The sequence below is a fragment of the Dendropsophus ebraccatus genome, chromosome 5 (genome assembly GCF_027789765.1).
Source record: "Dendropsophus ebraccatus isolate aDenEbr1 chromosome 5, aDenEbr1.pat, whole genome shotgun sequence".
Classification (NCBI taxonomy): domain Eukaryota; kingdom Metazoa; phylum Chordata; class Amphibia; order Anura; family Hylidae; genus Dendropsophus; species Dendropsophus ebraccatus.
Window position 1 is genome coordinate 35,234,165 of NC_091458.1, and position 20,030 is coordinate 35,254,194.

General features: G+C 43.4%; 2 protein-coding genes across 3 annotated transcripts in view; both read left to right on the forward strand.

Moving 5' to 3' along the window:
- The window catches only part of CDK8 (cyclin dependent kinase 8), a 61,375-nt gene extending 49,666 nt beyond the window's left edge, over window positions 1–11,709 (forward strand). The window contains exons 7-13 of the mRNA XM_069969846.1: window positions 4,202–4,345; window positions 5,078–5,147; window positions 5,380–5,452; window positions 7,027–7,124; window positions 7,894–7,972; window positions 9,525–9,683; window positions 11,185–11,709. Of these exons, the coding sequence (XP_069825947.1) occupies window positions 4,202–4,345; window positions 5,078–5,147; window positions 5,380–5,452; window positions 7,027–7,124; window positions 7,894–7,972; window positions 9,525–9,683; window positions 11,185–11,310 (749 nt within the window). The 3' untranslated portion in view covers window positions 11,311–11,709. The remainder of the gene's footprint in view (window positions 1–4,201; window positions 4,346–5,077; window positions 5,148–5,379; window positions 5,453–7,026; window positions 7,125–7,893; window positions 7,973–9,524; window positions 9,684–11,184) is intronic.
- RPL21 (ribosomal protein L21) overlaps window positions 1–20,030 on the forward strand; it is a 407,337-nt gene that overhangs the window by 56,631 nt on the left and 330,676 nt on the right. The window lies entirely within an intron of this gene.

Here is a 20,030-nt window from a genome sequence, read left to right on the forward strand (position 1 = left end):
GGGCTGTCCATGAGGCTGTGCATGCTCCTCCAGCGTCTCGTCTCCCAGCTTCCCCTACACTGGTATCTGTCCCAATTATTATAGATGGAGAATGATCTAGCCTCCATAGCAAAACCTAACAATTTTGGCACACACATACCAACCCCATTTTACACCTGAGATCACCACTCATTATTTGTGTGTGTATACAGTGATACCTCGGCTCTCAAACGGCTTGGAACCCAAACAGTATTTTCAAGGAAAGTTTGCTTTGGTTCTCAAACTCCTTGCTCTGTTCTCAAACACTTTTTGGGCAGCTAGCCTTAAAGTACAGTAATACCGGGGTAATCGAACGAAAATTTACCTGGAAGTAACGTTCAGAATTCAAACTTTTCTTGGTGTTTGAATGTTTTTTGAGCGTGGATTGTGGGTTGTACCTGATTAGTTTAGCACTGGTGAGGCTTAACATACAGTACAGTGCTTTATAAGACTGCTGGAGTGCATATACAGTACAGTAGTAGTACAGGCAGTGCACCACCATCTCCCATTCTGTACTGTATAAGACTACTCTATAAGATTGCATATACAGCACAGTAGTAGTACAGTCAGAGCACCACCATCTCCCATCCTGTACTGTATAAGACTACTACTACTGTACTGTATATGTACTCCAGCAGTCTTATACAGTACAGGATGGGAGATGGTGGTGCTCTGACTGTACTACTACGGCACTGTATATGCACTCCAGCAGTCTTATACAGTACAGGATGGGAGATGGTGGTGCACTGACTGTACTACTACTGTACTGTATATGCACTCCAGCAGTCTTATACAGTACAGGATGGGAGATGGTGGTGCACCGACTGTACTACTACTGTACTGTATATGCACTCCAGCAGTTTTATACAGTACAGGATGGGAGATGGTGGTGCTCTGACTTTACTACTACTGTACTGTATATGTACTCCAGCAAAGTCAGAGCACCACCATCTCCCATCCTGTACTGTATAAGACTGCTGGAGTGCATATACAGTACAGTAGTAGTACAGTCGGTGCACCACCATCTCCCATCCTGTACTGTATAAGACTGCTGGAGTGCATATACAGTACAGTAGTAGTACAGGCAGTGCACCACCATCTCCCATCCTGTACTGTATAAGACTGCTGGAGGGCATATACAGTACAGTAGTAGTACAGTCAGTGCACCACCATCTCCCATCCTGTACTGTATAAGACTGCTGGGGTGCATATACAGTACAGTAGTAGTTTTATAAATATTTGTATATGTGTCATAAATTATCAATCTCTCCATCTTAGTATCTCTCTTGCTCACTCTTGTTATATCCCTTGCACTCTGTTTGTCCCAGAGACGCTCTCGGTATTTCCGTCTGTCTCTGCCTCGGTATGACTCTCCCTCTGTCTTGGTGTCGCTCTCCCAGGGTAGTAGATTCACTGTAAGGTTTATTAGTAACCCTTTGCTTCCTTTGCTGGGGTTTTTTATTGGCATACAGATATTATGCCAAGCAACATCTAAAAAGGTCAGAAGAATCCTTTCATTCCTCTTCTAGGGAATTCCCTCCTTGATGCTTAATTATCATGTTCTTTGAAATGTCAGAATGTGCAAATCATAGAAGACGGGTTTCATGAATATTACATTTCTGCTGGGTACAAATTTTAGAAGATCCCTTAGTGTTCTCCAGATAATCCCCCACCTGATTATTTAGAGGATTTGTAGCTTAAAGGGGATGTCTGCCCTAATGTGAACACTTCATCTCTGAAAGTTTCTGCAACTTTATACCTGGGTTTTAGAATGTTTGCACGCTGTCTGTATCTGGAAACGACAGAGGATGACAGCCTGTAAAGATCTAATGCTTCTCATAGATACAGTGTTGCTACTATGTCTCTGGGCTATTCTGAGGTTTGGTTTTTAGGCTGACACATTTATTGCATTCTTTATAATCCTGGATATCCCCTTTAATCTAACAGTTGCTTTCCTCAAGAAACAGCGCCACTCTTGTCCTCAGTAAATTTGTGGTAGTGGAGCTTAGTGCCCTTAAAGTAAATGGAGCCAAGTTTCGGACAACCTGCAGACCAGTGTGGTGCTGTTTTGGGAGAAAGCAGCTAGGTTTTTCTGGATACTTTTAGTAAAAATAGGGTTTTGTTTAAAGGCTACCTGTCTGTTACGGCTGCTGCCTGCTGGATCAGCTTCCTCTCTCTACATGCCCTATTTATTCTGATTGCTAGATTTCATTTTAGGAAGAGGTTTTACAACACAGACTACAGGTTGAACCTGATGGGGCCCCCCCCCCTTTATTCCTTCCAACTATATAAGGATCACACACTCACTTTGGTATTAGAAAATTATTAAAGTTTATGGCTGTTCAGCTTTATATATGTAACACTGGACACTGCCTGTAACTTCATACACAAATGCTATCTAATCTATCAGAATCATGTAATGGAGCTGGAAGAGCTGGGCAGATTGATTTATATTTTGGAGGGAAAAGGTTCAGTATAATGTGTTAGGCCTTTTTCACGTGTAACTTAAAGTTGTCTGTGATTGTGGATTTGATATCACGGACTGCTTTAGGGCCCATTGAACTCAATCGCTCTCTTCAGATGTTCTGTGCCACAAAAAAAGAACGTGCCCTAGTGTGGAGGCGCATCACTGCATGGACGTCTCAATAGAAATCTATGGGATCTGTGCGCTGCACAATTATACACGGTCAATTCACACACAGTGCAATACATATGGGGTGACCTGTTGCACGAAAAGGACACTGATAGAAAAACAGATATAATCACGAATGGTTTTTCATGGATTTAGCTTGTAGACTAAAATCATGGTCCATTAAAATCACTAGATGTGTGAATGAGACCTTACTCTATAGCATTTTCATGGTGGTGGGTTCCATTTTAAGTAATGAATTTGTATCATTACCTGTGGTTAATGACTTTGCAGAACGGCTAACTTCATAAGTGGTCGCCTGTATAGCGCTCTGGAATTAAGTGCGCTCTATAAATAAAAATAATAAGTGGTGATTCTTGGCAGAGGCCTAAGTGCGGGCACTGCGCCTTTGAACAACTTTTACATACCATAGAGTTATTTCAAATGTTTATAAAGGGAAGAAGCAGCACTCGGCCGTGTGCTCTTTTTGGCCTGTTCTAGCGATCGGTGGGGGCCTGAAGGCCGAGACACTCACCGATCGGACAGACTTTTCACATGTCCCTAGTACAAATAACAATGATAATAAAAATGATACAAACCCAGTTATACGTCCTCTTTTAGCTTTGACACATTTCTACAGACTAGGACATGCTGTACATCCTGGTGGCATCTGAAAACCAGAACCCCCACTGATCCTAAGAATGATGGAGGGTCTTCTGTCTACGACACCGCCCCATCCACAGAATCAGCAGGAGACCCAGGGGTCATAGTGTGATGACGTGCCTTAGCACTATATCGTAACTTCACAAGATTGCCAAACAATGCTCTTAAAGGGGTACTCCGGTGCTAATAAAATAAAAAAAAATCAAAACAGTTTTCCCACTTACTATCCCTCTGGAGTCTGTCTCCGTTTGAATTTCCTGCTGTTTGCAGGTCCCTGAAGCTCTAGTTGGTGGCTTAATTTTTTCTTCTTCCTGGTTTGGGGGGTTCCCATGATGCATTTTGTCTCCTGTGATATCTGACTCTGTAAAACTGTTAGATGGCTTACATCTTGTTCAGCCAATCGGAGCTGAGCAACCTGAGTCATCTGACAAAGAAAGGCTGGCTTAACAGGGCTTAGACCAGCCTTTCTCTTGATGTCATTGTCACAAAATGGCTGCCACAGAAAAGCCTGGGGTCAACAGTCATTAGGTAAGAATGAGTTTACTTCACTTCCTGGTGGGGGGGTTGAGGGGGAAAAATATAGGGAAGGGGGGCAGATAGGTGATTGAAGCAAGTTATATAACTTTGTAATATGCTTCAATTACTGGGAAAGCTTGTCGCTGGAGTACCCCTTTAAGGGTCCTATTATACATATTTCTTTATTAATAAACAATCACAAACGAGATTGTTTGTTTATCGTTAACCTGAAATTGTTCACCATATTATACAGAACGATGGTCGTTCGTTACAATCATTTACTCCATCGGATCCCAGCTAATGAAGGAACATTGTGGAATTACAGCAAGCGATTAACAAGGACTAATCATTTTTTCTTCTTCTTTCCTTCTTTAGATATATGGGCTATAGGATGTATATTTGCAGAACTTCTAACGTCTGAGCCAATTTTTCACTGTCGGCAAGAAGACATAAAGACTAGTAACCCTTACCACCACGACCAGCTAGATAGAATATTTAATGTCATGGGATTTCCTGCAGGTACGGTATCTGCCACAAAGTGAGGGTGCTGGGTGTAATATGACTGTATGGCTGGGTGCTCACAAGTCACCTATATGGAATCTTATTTCCAAATTTCAAATTTTATTGCCAAATATTCTGTCTGAAACACCTTGTACCATGCCGCTTCATTCGTTGTCTATGGGAGCTGTCAGAGATGGCCAAGTGATATCCCCCATACACAATGAAGTCAGACCACCCACTGTTATACATGGTTTCGTTATCCGCTAGATAGGAAATGTCCTATTGGTTAGAAATGAAGTCGGACCACCCACTGTTATACACTGTTCCATTATCCAGTGGATAGGAAATGTCTTATTGGTTAGATAATCCCTTTAAATGGATATTCTGAGTTAACATTATAGTAGATTTGAGTGCTGGGACATCCGTGATTTCAAGAATTGGGCACCAACTCATTATGATTGGAGCAGTAACCCATATATGCCCACAACTAATCTATCCATGGTCTATGGAGCTGCCAAAGGTGCCTAAGCACTGTACTAGCCTATTTCCAGCAGATTCATAGACGGTGAGTGGAGCAGCAGCATGTATGTGCCATATAGTATAATAAGGACGTTATATTCGGATTTTACCTCCAGAGACTCTGCCGACACTTAATATCAGACATGGTCTTCACTGTGAAGCAGGTCACCGTGGGTTAGTGATGTCCATTGTGCACAAGTAGATAACTTTATTTATTTTTTGTCTTTGCAGATAAAGACTGGGAAGACATCAAGAAGATGCCGGAACACTCTACACTTATGAAGGATTTTCGCAGAAATACGTAAGTCAGTAGATGAGATTTGTACAATCTTATCCGTGTGTGTTGTACTGTAATACACCGGACATAGAGAGAGCTGTAAGATCTCCACATGTGTTGGGATGATGGGAGTACAGAAGCTTGGTCTTTTTCTCTGTCCTTGTATGAGAACATGTGCACAGGTTATTTTTGTCTTATAGGATCGATATCTGTGTTCCTGTTATGTTCACGGTTTTCTACCATTTTTATATTTCAGTTATACCAACTGCAGCCTTATTAAATACATGGAAAAGCATAAAGTAAAACCAGACAGCAAAACATTCCACTTGGTGAGTGTAACCTATAATACCAGCAGAGAACTGGAATAAACCACTTTTAATAAACATAAGAACTGGAATAAACCATTTTAACCCCTATTGTTACCCAGGTTATTGACCTAGATAAACAGGACAGGTTTATGCGGTAATGGGTGGCTCATCTAATTTTGTTTTACAAGTCACCGTATGCTTAGTGAGGTTACTCTGCCTAATAATAACAATGGTCTATCAGCTGCAGCCTCTTTCACGTATAGGGCCCTATTACACAGAGCGATAATCCGTGTAGTAAAGACAACGATCAGCCAATGCCTACAATCAACAGCTGATTTGTTTCTTTAGGCCAGGGTGTAAGGGCCCTATTCCACCGGACGATTATCGTTTAGATTAAATGGTTCGAATCTAAACGATAATCGGTTGTTTGAGTAGCAGTTAACGACTAACAACCGAACGATAAATCGTTGATCGTTTAATAAGACCTGGACCTATTTTTTACTGGACCTATTTGTTCGCATTGAATAAGAAGTTGTTCGGTCGTTCGCAGTAGTGACGAACCCAATAGCGACGACAAGACAACCACAAGAACGATCAAAAGTAAGGATTATCTTTCCATGTAAATGGGTGAACGATTTCAGGTCTTTCGTAATAGCGATCGTTTATCGTTAACGATTATGCAAACTATAATCGTCCCGTGGGAGAGAGCCCTAAAATCATCAGCTGCCGGCGCGCATCACTATGTGTAATAGAAATGTGCGGCCAACAGCTGATTGTAGTCTAAAATAAAGCATTTACTTACCTTATCATGTTCCCCGGTGTTCTCGGAGGCCTTCCCCGGTATCTGCAGCTCTGCCTTTTTCCTTTCTGTTCCAGTCTCTTACACATAGTGATACAGATGTGGTAAGGTAAGAAAATGCTTTATTTTACACTAAAGGCAAAAGGGATGCACGAACATCGCTGATAGATAGAGCTATATCTATCTGTGTGTATGTATATATAATATACTGTATACATGTGCACACACAGTCCTTGGTGCCCGATAGTTGGCGCTCAGTAAAGCGCTGTTCTAGCAGATCAGGGTTCATTAACCTTTTATGATTGGGCTGTGTAATAGGACCTATACCCTTATTGCTGTACTATTAGTAGCAGTGTAAGGTACTGTAGCATGAAACAACAATGCAGAACCTTGCATCGTCACTCCTAATTGTACGGCAATGCAGAAATTTAAGTAAACCTAGAAGAGGCTGCATCTCCTTCAAACAGGGTTCCAGGAGGTAGACCCTAGATGATCTATATTAGCCCATCAGTTTTAATAATCTGGATATCCCCTTTAAGGCCAGGATCCTATGACGTTAGTACAGCTGATCCGCTCCACAAAACTAACGCTTCCTAAAAACCCCAATATACTAATAATGGCTTTGCCTCAGTTCGGGTCAGACGTTGAAATCCTGAGATCATGGCTCGTGCTGCGTACCTCCAAGGAGTAAAACGTTATTGAGAAATATCTGGGGCTTACAGGCTTGAGTTTATTGCAGATCAATGTAGAAAATCTAGCAATTGAAATAAACATTTTTTTTTTCTTTTATGCAAAGCTTCAAAAATTGCTGACAATGGACCCAATAAAGAGAATTTCCTCTGAGCAAGCTATGCAGGATCCATATTTTCTAGAAGACCCACTTCCCACATCAGAGTAAGTATCACAGCAGAATCCTGATTTGTACATTTCCATACAGTATGCCGTACATGTAGCCCCAATTGAGTCTCTACTAACCACTTAATCATATCCACCTTTAATCTTGTCTCCAGGGCTATGATTCCCCGCTAAGATACAGGAAGGAGGGATTAGAGCAGCTTCCTTAATGTTTCTAGATCAGTCATCCTTTCTCCATTGTGCTCAGAAACAATGACATGTAGCTCTTTCATTAATCACACTTTGACTGTATCGATCAGGATTTTTATACTCTATCTGGACGAACAAACCCAGACCATGTTACAAGTCTTTAGTGTACAATGAGGTATAGTTTTAAAGGGGGTTATCCAGGATTAGAATAAGCACAGCTTCTTCTTTCTTGCAAAAACAGCGCCATCCTGTCCTCAGATTGTTTGTGGTATTACAATTCAGCTTAATTCACGTCAGTTGAACTGAACTCCAAAGCCCACACCAAAACTGAGGACAGGAGAAGTGCTATACCTGGATCACCGCTTTAACTAAATGGGTTATCTATACGCAACAACCCCTTTTATATATTGAAGTCGGCTAGTTGTCACAGGTCCACATTTTATTATTCTATGACATCTGTTCTGTGAAGGGAGATCCATTTCTAATATGGACAGTCTGAGTCCACTAGAGTAAGCGCCTCAGTCTGCACCAGCTAATAGTGGGGACCCGCTCCCTCCTAACAGGACACACACGTAGGGGTTGTAATGAATGATTGCAATGACTAATTGTTTTGTTGCAGTGTGTTTGCAGGCTGCCAGATTCCTTACCCGAAGAGGGAGTTCCTCACCGAAGAGGAGCCTGATGATAAGGGGGACAAGGTACGTCTCATAGCGTTAAGGCTTGAGAAGCCTCACGTTCACCAGATCTGTATTTAGACTTTGAGAGAGAATGCTGCATGCCCAGCAAAGAGGGACAACCATGTGACACCCGGCAAGTCCTGCACATATGAAGGATATATGCATCATACTAGTTAGATGTCAGATGGCTGTCTCCAATCCTAAGCAGTTTATACGAGGATTCTACATACATAGTAAAAGCCATTCTGTACCCTCACTGCGTAAACCAGAAATAAATCCTAATTAGAGATGAGCACAACTTGTGCGAGCTCCAGTCCCACTGTTTGGCATTTGGTTGCCAGTGGCTGGAGAAGTTGGCTGTAGCTCTAAAGGCCCTATTACATAAAACTATTATCGTCCGTATTCGGCCGATAATAATCTTGTGTAATAGAAGAATGAACAATGTTGGCTGATGGTTGCAGTCATTTGTCTTTCAAGATGTTGAAAGACAAACGACTAATATAGCAACAATCTGCTGCCATTGCCCCGTGGAATAGGAGAGGGGGCAGCAGACCGCGGCTATCTGCTATGGGCTGCCCGGCAGATCTGGCGATCAACTGGGCAGCTCCCCCTGGCCGCCTCTGTGCTCACCCACTTGCTGCCACCGCGCATAATAGCGGCGGCGATCGGGGAACAAGGAGCAAACGAGCGCTGACTGGCTTAAAGCGACTCTTGTACCTTCGGATAGCTGCTTTTTATCCAAGATCTGTCCTGGGGTCCGTTTGGCAGGTGATGCAGTTATTGTCCTAAAAAACAACTTTTAAACTTGCAGCCCTGTGCCCAACGGTCGTGGCTTGGAGTATCTTTGCATCACCCCTCCGTCCCTCCTCTCCGCCCTCTTCACCATTTTTACCATTCCTCAGAAGTGAAAACTACACTGGTGCCTTAACGATCCAGCCCATGTGCCTTGCTGACACAGGTGATGAATAGGAGAAAATCTGCCTGGAGCATTCCTAATGATGAGGAGAGACAGAGAGATTGTGCCAGCCTAATGCATACACAATCTAGGCCACAGCCATTTGGCACAGGGCTGCAAGTTTAAAAGCTCTTTTTTTAGGACAATAACTGAATCACCTGCCGAACTGACCCCAGGACAGATCTTGGATTAAAAGCAGCTATCTGACGGTACAAGTGGTTTGGGGGGTCAGATTGTGGGTACAAAGTCGCTTTAAGTCCTGGAAAACATCGATACAGCCATAGGCATGCTCTAGTTACATTTATCTCTAGTCCTAATCGTGCTCAGCAGGTTTGTTGCACTAATTTCTATGACTCTCATTCATCTGAGTGAGATTTGCAGAAATCCGTGTACTTCCTGCCAAATCCCATTCACATGAAATAGAATTGTAGACTCAGAAACCTATCTGCAAAAGATCTGCCATGGGTGAATACCCACACAGACTCTTTAGGTTCAGAGTCATCAGTGAGATCAGAGCTTTTTTTTTTTTGTCTCTCGGTATCTGTATTACAATTACAGGAATAGTTTATATTCTGTTATTTTTACTGACATTTCTCTGTGTCTTTTTAAATCTTAAAGAAAAATCAACAGCAGCAGCAAGGCAATAATCATACTAATGGCACCGGGCACCCAGGAAACCAAGACAACAGCCACGCACAAGGGCCACCGCTGAAGAAAGTGAGGGTTGTTCCCCCGACCACTACCTCAGGTGGACTCATCATGACCTCAGACTATCAGGTAAAGACCACTGTGCTCCCCCCTGTTTATCTGTTTAATGAAAGTGAAAATGGGGACCCAACTCTCCCCATGCCATTCATTCTATATGGTGACGCTGGAGATGGAGAAGTACAGCATTCAGATATCTCCATGGCTCTATAGAGAATGAATGGAGTGGCCTGTTTGTATTGCTGGAGTACCCCTGTAAGAAACAGGTTAGGGGTCAGATGATGGCACTCTTTCACCACAGCTATAGCATTTAGATTGATTGGGCAATGGTAAAGGTGTAGCTACACGTTAATGGTACACGTGCCTTTTCACCATTGTCTCAACTTTTAGACTTACCACTTGCAACTGTGTCCCCTCTCTAAGGAGCTGCTGGAAGGGACTTCTTGCTGGGGAGCAGTCATCTATATCTGTACAATATGTATATGTGGCACATATCAGTAGCTTTTTTGTTATAATCTGTGATAGAGCCTCCAATGCAGAAGAACACATTGTCTGTCTGCCATATTTGACTGGGCAAATAACCCTGTATGCCTTATAGACCCCTTTGTAAGCCAAATCTGTTGGGGCAGTGTCAGTATTTCTGTTGATAATAGAAACAACAGTCCAGATGCGGTGCCCTTTTAAAATTAAATTCTTTATTCCTTTCACAAGGAATTTTTAAATAATAATAGTTTTCTAAGTGCCCTGTTAAGGGATCCCTTGGTCATGACTCTTTTCAAACAATAGCATCTTACAGTTTAGCATATTCAAGCAGTGTATTATCTGTGGTGGGGGTCTTGGGAATCTCTGTAAGGCGAGCCATCAGCAAGCAAACGCAGAGTGTTGTAAAATATCAGCAAACACAAAAAAGGGTTGTATCAATAGCCAGTTGTATGTATGGCCATTGTGAAATGGTACATTTCCCCTGTAGGTTCACACGGAGCAAAACAGGCGTAATTCTGCTACATAATTCGCTTCCGTGGAATCCCGACAGCCTCCCTGTCATCTATAGGAGACTTGTGCACCTCCTCCATTCTCACGTGCCTTCTCCATTCCTCAGCACGGAGAGAAGAGGCGCGCGAGCCTCCCATAGACTGATAATAACTCAGTGATGGGGGAACCTTCTGCTCTCCAACTGTTGCAAAACAGAATAAATTGCTTGTGTGTAGAGATGAGCGAATTTACAGTACAAACAAAGCAAATAACTTTGTTAGCTCTGTAATCTGCTGAACAGCCTGCTGCTTTAGAAGTCCATGCCGCTCTGTACAGCTCCACCCTGGGTGTCTGGAAAAGCTGCATCCAGTCCTGTGAAACTTCTCCCAGGACTGCATCCAGCTTTTCCAGGCACCCGGGGCAGAGCAGCTGGACTTCAAAGGCAGCCGGCTGATAAGCAAATTGCTGAGCTAATGAAGCAATTTGCTTTGTTTGTACTGTAAATTGGCTCATCCCTACGGTGTGTAATGAAAGAGTCCCATCAACTTGGTATAGTACATATTTAAAAAAAAAATCTGTATCTCTTTGCTGTATTTTGCAGCGTTCCAATCCACATGCTGCCTATCCAAACCCTGGACCAAGCACATCACAACCTCAGAGCAGCATGGGATATTCGACTACCTCCCAGCAGCCTCCACAATACTCCCATCAGACTCACCGGTACTGAGCCGTACCCAGAGACCAGGAAACGTCGATGCACTGTTGCTTTGGGCTACAGGACCGAGCTTGTAGCCGCCTGCCTGGAGCCTGGCTTTGGAATGTACTGTACAACCACACCTTGAAAATGTCCAAAAGCCAAGTTACACAACATTTCACAGAATGTAGATCCCAAGTGGAGGTTCGAACTCGAGAGTGAGAGAGCGCGCAAATCTTAGCACAGTCGATATTGTGAATTTGCTACTTCCATAGTATACTTGAAAATGGTTTAAATCGACCAATGCATTTCTTTCAGTGATGCTAGCAGGTGAAGCTGTGAAGTATGCTTGGAACAAACAGTTTTTCGTTATCGTATGTGGTGACTTTTTACCGTAAGAATATTATCTGACCAATTCATTTTCTTTTTTTTTTTTTTAAACATTGATATTTACCATCATCATCGCACAAGGCTGGAACAAGCTTATCCAGATCATTTTGGTACTTCCCCCCCCCCCCCCCTCCTTTATGCATTGTATACATTGTGTGATGATACAGATTATTACAGTGATCAGTATTTTGTTTGACCAGCGTCTTTGTTACATTTTTACTCCCATCACTGAACCTTCTCATTTTTTAATAATGAGCCTCCCAAAGATGACAACCTGATTTTTTTTTTTTTTTTTTTTTTTTTTTTTTTTTTTTAAAATAACTACTTTAACTTGACTGGTATTAAAGCTGCTATATGATAGTAAATGTCTGAAACTGATTTGAATCCGTTTGCTCAAGCAAACAAAAAAAAAAAGAAGAAAAAATGAATTAAAAAATGTAAAAAAAAAATTCAATTGTCCTATTTTTTATTTTCTGTTGATGTCGCTGACTTGTGAGCATGCTATGGAGTCTTTACGATGCAAAAAAATTAAAACGAGCGTGATAGTTGCTCGTCCTCAGACTTGGCGTCTGGTCGGAGCTTTCACAGCTGGCTTGGTGTAGTGGATTTCAAATCAGTTCCTTTATGTTTTTATTTGGTCGGCACCTTACTTTAGGGTGGATATTGTTACAGTGGAGGATATGGGGTAGGAGAGCCTTAGCATTTACAAGGAAACAAACTGTAACATACAATGTACTGTATCAAACTATTTTACATGAATGATGACAAGTATTCTGATTAAAAAAAAAAAAATTCAACATTGTTAAAGCAAGGTGTTAAGTAATAAATTTATTTTTCATAAAACAAAATGTTAATTTGTGTCTGTCTGTCACAAAGTAGTCTGTAACGTTGAATGCATTTTAAGGCTAAGTTCACACTCTGTATAATTTCATAAAACAATGGCCGTAGTTACAGTTTTGCAACTGCAGCCATTGTTTAATTAAATCACTGACTACATTAAAGTCTATGGAATCCTGGCCGGAGTGCATACATTCTGTATACACTCTGGCTGGGATTCCAAGCCGCCACACAAAAATCTGGCATGTCAGTTATGTGCGGCTGCTATTCATTGAATAGCGGCTGCACAAGACTGACAGAGCACACAATGTAATGTGCGGATCCAGCCACACTTTACATTGTCAGCTATGGAGATTTGAAATGCAGGCACACCGGAACATGCCCACATTCCAAATCTAAAGAAATGAGGTTCATCCGGCCAGAACTGCAGTACCGGCCAGGATGAACTTCACTGACACCGGCTGTTCTGTCACACGGCCAGGTCACAGAATGGCTGGTGTCATACTAAGTGTGAACCCAGCCTAAAGGAGTTGGACACTGTTCCAAAAGAGATCAGTGCTCAGAAATGTTTAACGGCCCTATAGAGAGCAAATGGCGTGCTGACCAAGGTGGCTGCGTAGATGCTGTGAGTATGGTGTTTGTTGTGGGGATAAATGCAACCTCGTTCTTGGATCGGTGGGAGTCCCAGCAATTGGAGCCGCAGCGATCAGCTGAGACACATAACTAATGACTAAGATTTTCCTAGCGCTGATCAACCTCTTTAAAAGGGTACTTCAGTGAAAAAAAATATTTTTTCAGAACTGGTGTGAGAAGTAAATTACAAATAACTTTTTCGTTTAAAAATCTCAAGTCTTCCAGTACTTATCATCTGCTGTATGTCCTGCATGAAGTGGTCTGACACAGTGCTCCTTGCTGCCACCTCTGTCCATGAAAGGAACTGGCCAAAGTAGTAGCAAATCCCCAAGGAAAACATCTCCCGCTATGAACAGTTCCTGACACAGACAGCTAAGAGACGCAGGGCCCTATTACACGGAACAGATTGGCCAATTATTGCTTTGTGTAATAGAGACAACGATCAGCCGATAAAACTATCATTGGCTGATTGTTTCTTTAGGCCCAGACCTAAAATCATCAGGTGCCAACCACACATTAATATGTGTTATAGTGATGCATGGCTGAAGATAGCTCAAACAATTAAAACATTACCTGTCCACATTCCCGGTGTACTCCTGCGCTCTGTATGCGTCCTGGCACTGTGTGCTGCAGCTTAAGAGCAACCTGTCTGAGCTGACAGACCGCTTAGCCAATCGCTGTCCGGGACTACCGTGGCCACTGATTGGCTCTGAAGCTGCGGAGTGCAGGAGAAGACCGGAAGTGTGGACAAGTAATGTATTAACTGTTTGGGTAGGGCTGCACGGACATTGCTAATGATGTCTATGCAGCCCTTGCTAAACCATTGTCTGGCCGTGTAATAAGCCCAATAACCAAGCATTGATCTAGCAGATCGGTCTTTGTTTACAATATTAATTGGGTCGTTGTTGGCCTGTGTAATAGGACCCTTACCTTCATCTTCAGCTCCTTGTGCACAAACCTGCTGATGGTGGCCTTCTCTATTTAAGTTTCTATTAAAAAATAATACAGACGTTTTTATTATTTAATGAAGAGATGAGGATTAGCAGGATTGTTTGAATGCAGTGAGTGTAGGTGGGAATACATACAGCATTGATTCTTACCTCTAGGAGCCTAAAGGTGCCCATATATCTTTCACTAAAGGTGGCCGAACCAGCTGCGTCCGGCCGGGCTTATCTCTACTAAACACCAAACTACCCATAACAGAGGTGTTTGAATCTGACTGATTGTAATGGTTGGTTTCAACAAGACTGAAGGCTGTCTGCTTATACTAAAGGCAAATGATCACTAACAACTGAAAAAATTATTCCCATAGTAATGTATTCTGACTTGTTAGGTTGCAGGCATATTGTACCAGTTTAGGAGATGCCTAGTGATTTATAAGCACCGCCTGGGATGTATAGATCCACTGCTCCACTTTTAGTTAGTCTTCTAGCTGCTAGGTACGTGTGGAGGAAACCTTGTGGAGACATAAATCAAGCTTATAAATGTTTAGCCATAAATGAAAAGATAAGCGACTAATTAAACCGCAGCTCAAGGTTTTTAATTAACTTCGACCTACATTCATCTGGGCCGTGTAGCCTGAATTCTAATTATACCGACACACAAAAAAAGTCCCTGTAAATACAGCAATATATACAGTAGCAGGGATTGATATACAACATGGAGAGAGAAGAGCCGCTGCACCTCACAGCTATGGCTGACACTAATTCCTCTCGGCTACATTTTAAAACCAACGCCAGGATGTTGGTATATAATTTGATCAAACCATATTGCCTTATGTGCAGGTCTCCTGGTTCACATGGATCCCTACACTAACTCAACACTGTGTGGGTCAGCGACCGCTAACCCCGCAAAGCGAGCGCAAGCAGTGCAGGGAGGCCATAGAATATCCCTGCAACCCCAATGTCACAGGACCAAACCCCAAGGGCCCCCCCCCCCCCCCCCCAAACCCAGCAGGCGAGGCCAGCGGAGAAAGCTGCCATCAAGCAACACCAGTGTGAACAAGGTCTTACTACTCACCATTGCTCCTGCAGGTACAATGGGAAAGATATGAGGTACTTGCCATGTGTGCACAGGTGCTTCCTGCTGATTGGGGTCACATGGGTCTTATACAGTAGCAGGGGTTGATGCGAGCGCTCTTCTATTGTACCAGGCTGCAACACACATTCAGCTGAGTTGTATTCATCCAGGCCTTCTCACATACACACTCCGTTCAGGTGAGCGTGCATTTGGCACTGAATGAGTTCCACTTAAAGGGGTTATCCAGCGCTACAAAAACATGGCCACTTTTCCCCCTACTGTTGTCTCCAGTTCAGGTGCAGTTTGCAATTAAGCTCCATTTACTTTACTTTTCAAAACCCCACCCAAACTGGAGACAACAGTAGGGGAAAAGTGGCCATGTTTTTGTAGCGCTGGATAACCCCTTTAATAAACATGTATACATGTAATAAAATGGCCTGAAAATAGTCTCAAGTTTAGCTATGTTTGGGCCATTGAAGTGAATAGGACCCTTACCAGTAAATTTCAGCAACCCATATGGCTATTTCCAGAGCTGCACATGGTGGGGTACATAATGCCTCTACTCCTACAAAGGCTTTGTATACCAGATTACATACAAATTCAACAGAGAATATCGGTGTACACGTTTAATCGTCTTTACCGAAAGAACTGTACACAGAGATATATCCCTTAAAGGGTAAGTCCGGCAAAAATTTTTATGAAAGTATTGTATTGCCCCCCAAAAGTTATACATATCACCAATATACAGTTATTACGGGAAATGCTTATAAAGTGTTTTTTTCTCTGCACTTACTACTGCATCAAGGCTTCACTTCCTGGATAACATGGTGATGTCACTGCCTGGATAACATGGTGATGTCACGACCTGACTCCCAGAGTTCTGCGGGCTGTGGCTGCTGCTGGAGAAGATGATGGCAGGGCGACACTGAGCATCCCTCTGCCATCATCCTCTCCAGCAGCCACAGCCCGCACAGCTCTGTGAGTCGTGGCGTGACATCACTGTGTTATCCAGGAAGTGAAGCCTTGATGCAGCAGTAAGTGCAGGGAAAAAAAGCACTTTAGAAGCATTTCCCATAATAAGTGTATATTGGTGATTTGTATAACTTTGGGGGGGGGGGCAGTACAATAGTTTAAAAAAAAAAAGAAAAATCACCGGACTTCTCCTTTAAAGCAGAGAAGGGGAATCTCTGTTGAGGAGCATTTACAAAATCATTTCAGGGCTGTTTTGGCAGCACCTGGGACAAGGCAAAGTGCTGTAACCCAGGGCGTCTTATCCATTGGGCACGGTAGGCGGCTGCCCGGGGGCCCTTGCATCCTAGGGGGCCCCTGCCCTCTGTTACCTGTATTTTTAGCTTTATAACTCACCCGTCCGGCAGCCCCAGCAGCTCCTCTCCCGGCAGCGCGCACTCCCGACATCCTCCGGGAACAGGCAGCGGGGTACAGAGACGCTGCCTGTGTCCTGGATGTGTCATGCAGCAGGTCACTTCCGGCACAGGCAGTCTCTCTGTACCCCGCTGCCTGTGCCGGAGGATGTCGGGAGTGCGCGCTGAGGGGAGAGGAGCTGCTGGGGCCGCCGGACGGGTGAGTAACTGGTTTGTTGTTTTGGGGGGCACTGGCTACTATGGGGGGCACTGGCTACTGTGGGGGGCACTGGCTACTGTGGGGGGCACTGGCTACTATGGGGGGCACTGGCTACTATGGGGGCACTGGCTACTATGGGGGGCACTGGCTACTATGGGGGGCACTGGCTACTGTGGGGGGCACTGGCTACTGTGGGGGGCACTGGCTACTGTGGGGGCACTGGCTACTGTGGGGGGCACTGGCTACTGTGGGGGGCACTGGCTACTGTGGGGGGCACTGGCTACTGTGGGGGGCACTGGCTACTATGGGGGGCACTGGCTACTATGGGGGGCACTATATGGGGGGATTGGCTACTATGGGGGGCACTATATGGTGGGGATTGGCTACTATGGGGGGATTGGCTACTATGGGGGGCACTATATGCAAAGATGTGGGGGATTTGATGGTAGCGGTTGGGGGGGGGGGCCAATTCGCACCTCTGCCCAGGGGCCCATAATACTGTTAAGACGGCCCTGCTGTAACCCCTGATACCCCTTGCACTGTAGTTGGCCCAAATGTTCCCCTTAGCGTTGTAGTTAACCCACCATGATGCCCCTAGTCTGTACCAAATAAGAAGTGCAGGCAAATGATCTAATTACACATGGCCTGCCGGAGATAGGCATTGCACCCATCGGTGTCTAGTGGTCACACACACTCACAAACCACATCAGAAGATCTCGGAGGCCAGATGTGGCCCACAGGCAGGAGGTTTACCACCCCTTTCTTAAAGCAGTGCTTCTGAATTCCAGTCCTTATGGCCCACCAACAGTTCATGTTTTTAGTATTTCATATGATATACTGTAATCATACTCAGTGCATCAGGTGTTTGCCTTAAAGCATACCTGCCATTTTGTGGATATGTCACTGCTGCCCCTGGAAGGTCAGGTTACCATGAATATAGGTTACCATGAATATGTCCAAACTTGACTGAATCCGAATTGGGTCCCTGCACGGAATGCATGTATATATCCACAGTAACCCGATCCTCCAGTGGCAGCAGTGACTGCACGGAAATCAGGATAGACCTGCATAATGACAGGGTTGGTTTGTAGCCTAAATACTGCCACCATGTGGTTGGAAGACCGCATCACGCACTAAGGCATTAAAGATTAGTGGGCAGGTAGTGATGGACTTGACATCTAATTGTTTAGACTGTAGAAGTGCAGTGTGGCCCAGTGTGGGGGTTGAGGGATGCTGCATATTCTGCAGTTTCAGCTCTGCTGGCCAAAAACTGATCTCTATCGCTGAGATTATTACGCTAAATGCTGCCGGTACACATCCTACTTAGAAAATGTAGGTAAAGAGATCCGATTCCAAATTTATTGGCAATAATTCCCATGAATTATTTGTAACATTACAGCCTGTACTTCTTGGAGACACTGTGTACCTTTTATACAATGTATGCTCGGGTAAGTGGATGTGAGAGGAGGATAAATAAATACTTTTTCCCGTTCATATTAAAACCTCAGACTATAACAAAGTTAAATTTCAAGCATTTTGCCAAAAACAACTAACATTTTATGGTTGTTCCTCGTTGCATTTCACGGTTGAAAAATTACTTTAAGAAAAGGGTCCTGTGTAACCCAGCCGTATAAGTGAATATAGCAAAACAGACAGCAATCATTTTGTTTCCTCCAAGTTAGTCAGAAATGCAGGTTAGGCTATGCTTCATATACCAGGCCATTTGTAGAGGAAATTGGTCAGCTCTATATCATGCTCACACATGCAGCTATCGGGAAATACAACAAATGATACCTGCCTTTTAGTTGATGGCTGTTTGCCAAGTTATAAAATCATGGTTAATTTATAGCTCAAGTGTCATAGAGGCTGCACTGAGCTGAAGCATGCACGCTTTCTCTCTCCCCCACCCCTCCCTGCCCTGCATGATTGGAGTGCAGGGCTTGACTTCTAGCACTGAGCCCTGTACATCAATCGTGCAGGGCAGGCAGAAGTGGGGAAGAGAGAGGAGTCATGCATGCATGCTGCAGCTCATCCCAGCTCCTGTGACACTTGAGCTTGGAAGGAAAATATGATTTTACAACTGTACAAACTACCGCTCATGTCTGCAGCTCCGAACATCATATAAAGCTAAGAAATTCCCTTTAGGTAAAAATAAACTGATTCTCATTTTCTCAGAAACCCATGATGAGAGAAATCCGAACAGCAAACTAAAAAGAAAACAAAAATGAAAATAATAATAATAATAAAAAAAAAATATTAGCATGTTTGGCACTGTTTTTGAAGTGAATAACATGAATATGGGGGTACAATATTTTGCGTACTCTTTAAGGGAGTATTGTATTAAACCTGCCTGTTAGTTTGGAGTTTGGACCATTGGCCCCAATTTACATGTGTTTCCCTCATCGAATTGACAGCTTTAACTAGTTTTTCGCTGTTAGTTTCTCGTTTTACCACATTTACTAACTGCATTGCAAAAATAAAAACTGACACACCTGTGATTTAATACTAAAAAGTGGGGGTGTCCCCATAAAACCTGCCATAACCAACATATTTATTTATTAAACAAACCAAACTTTTTTGACGACTTCTGCATTCTAAAAATCAGCCATTGCTAGTGTGGGGGGAAGGTCAGGTTTTAGTTATGTCATGTGAAAAGCCTACAAGATTTACTGAGGACAACTAGACCCATTCATTAATCTGTCGGTTTGGGAAACTAAAACCCTGAGGAGAAGGGTTCTTGAAAATCAGACAATCTTAGTTCCTCCTTCCTTTTCAACCACTTGTTCGGTTGTGCCTGCCACCTTGGGTTGCTGTGCTCTCTCTACCAATATATGTTCCCCTGACATTACCATATACTGTAACTTTAGTGTACACAATATATACTGTAGGACTGGCAGAGGAGGACCGCAGTGTGACATACGCCTGGGATGTGCTTTTCAGCATGTGCAATATTACAGCTGCCCTCCCTAGCACTCTTACGTATGGAACTTGTTATAAAATATAACATCATGCAGGGTATACATGCAATATGGCATATGCATTCACATATACTGTATAATACTGATGCTATGCAATATATAATGGGGCTGATCACAACACATTGTGGCTGCACACTGCCAGTATATGTCAGGATGTCATCAACAATGTATTCCACCGTATACCATGGTGTACCTGTGAATGTTCGCGTATGATTTGTTTGTGAGACACAACATGTAGTCACTTTGAACGGCATCACCGAGTAAGGCCCCGTTCCCACTGAGCAAAACTAGCGGAATGCCGTTAGCCTCCTGCTC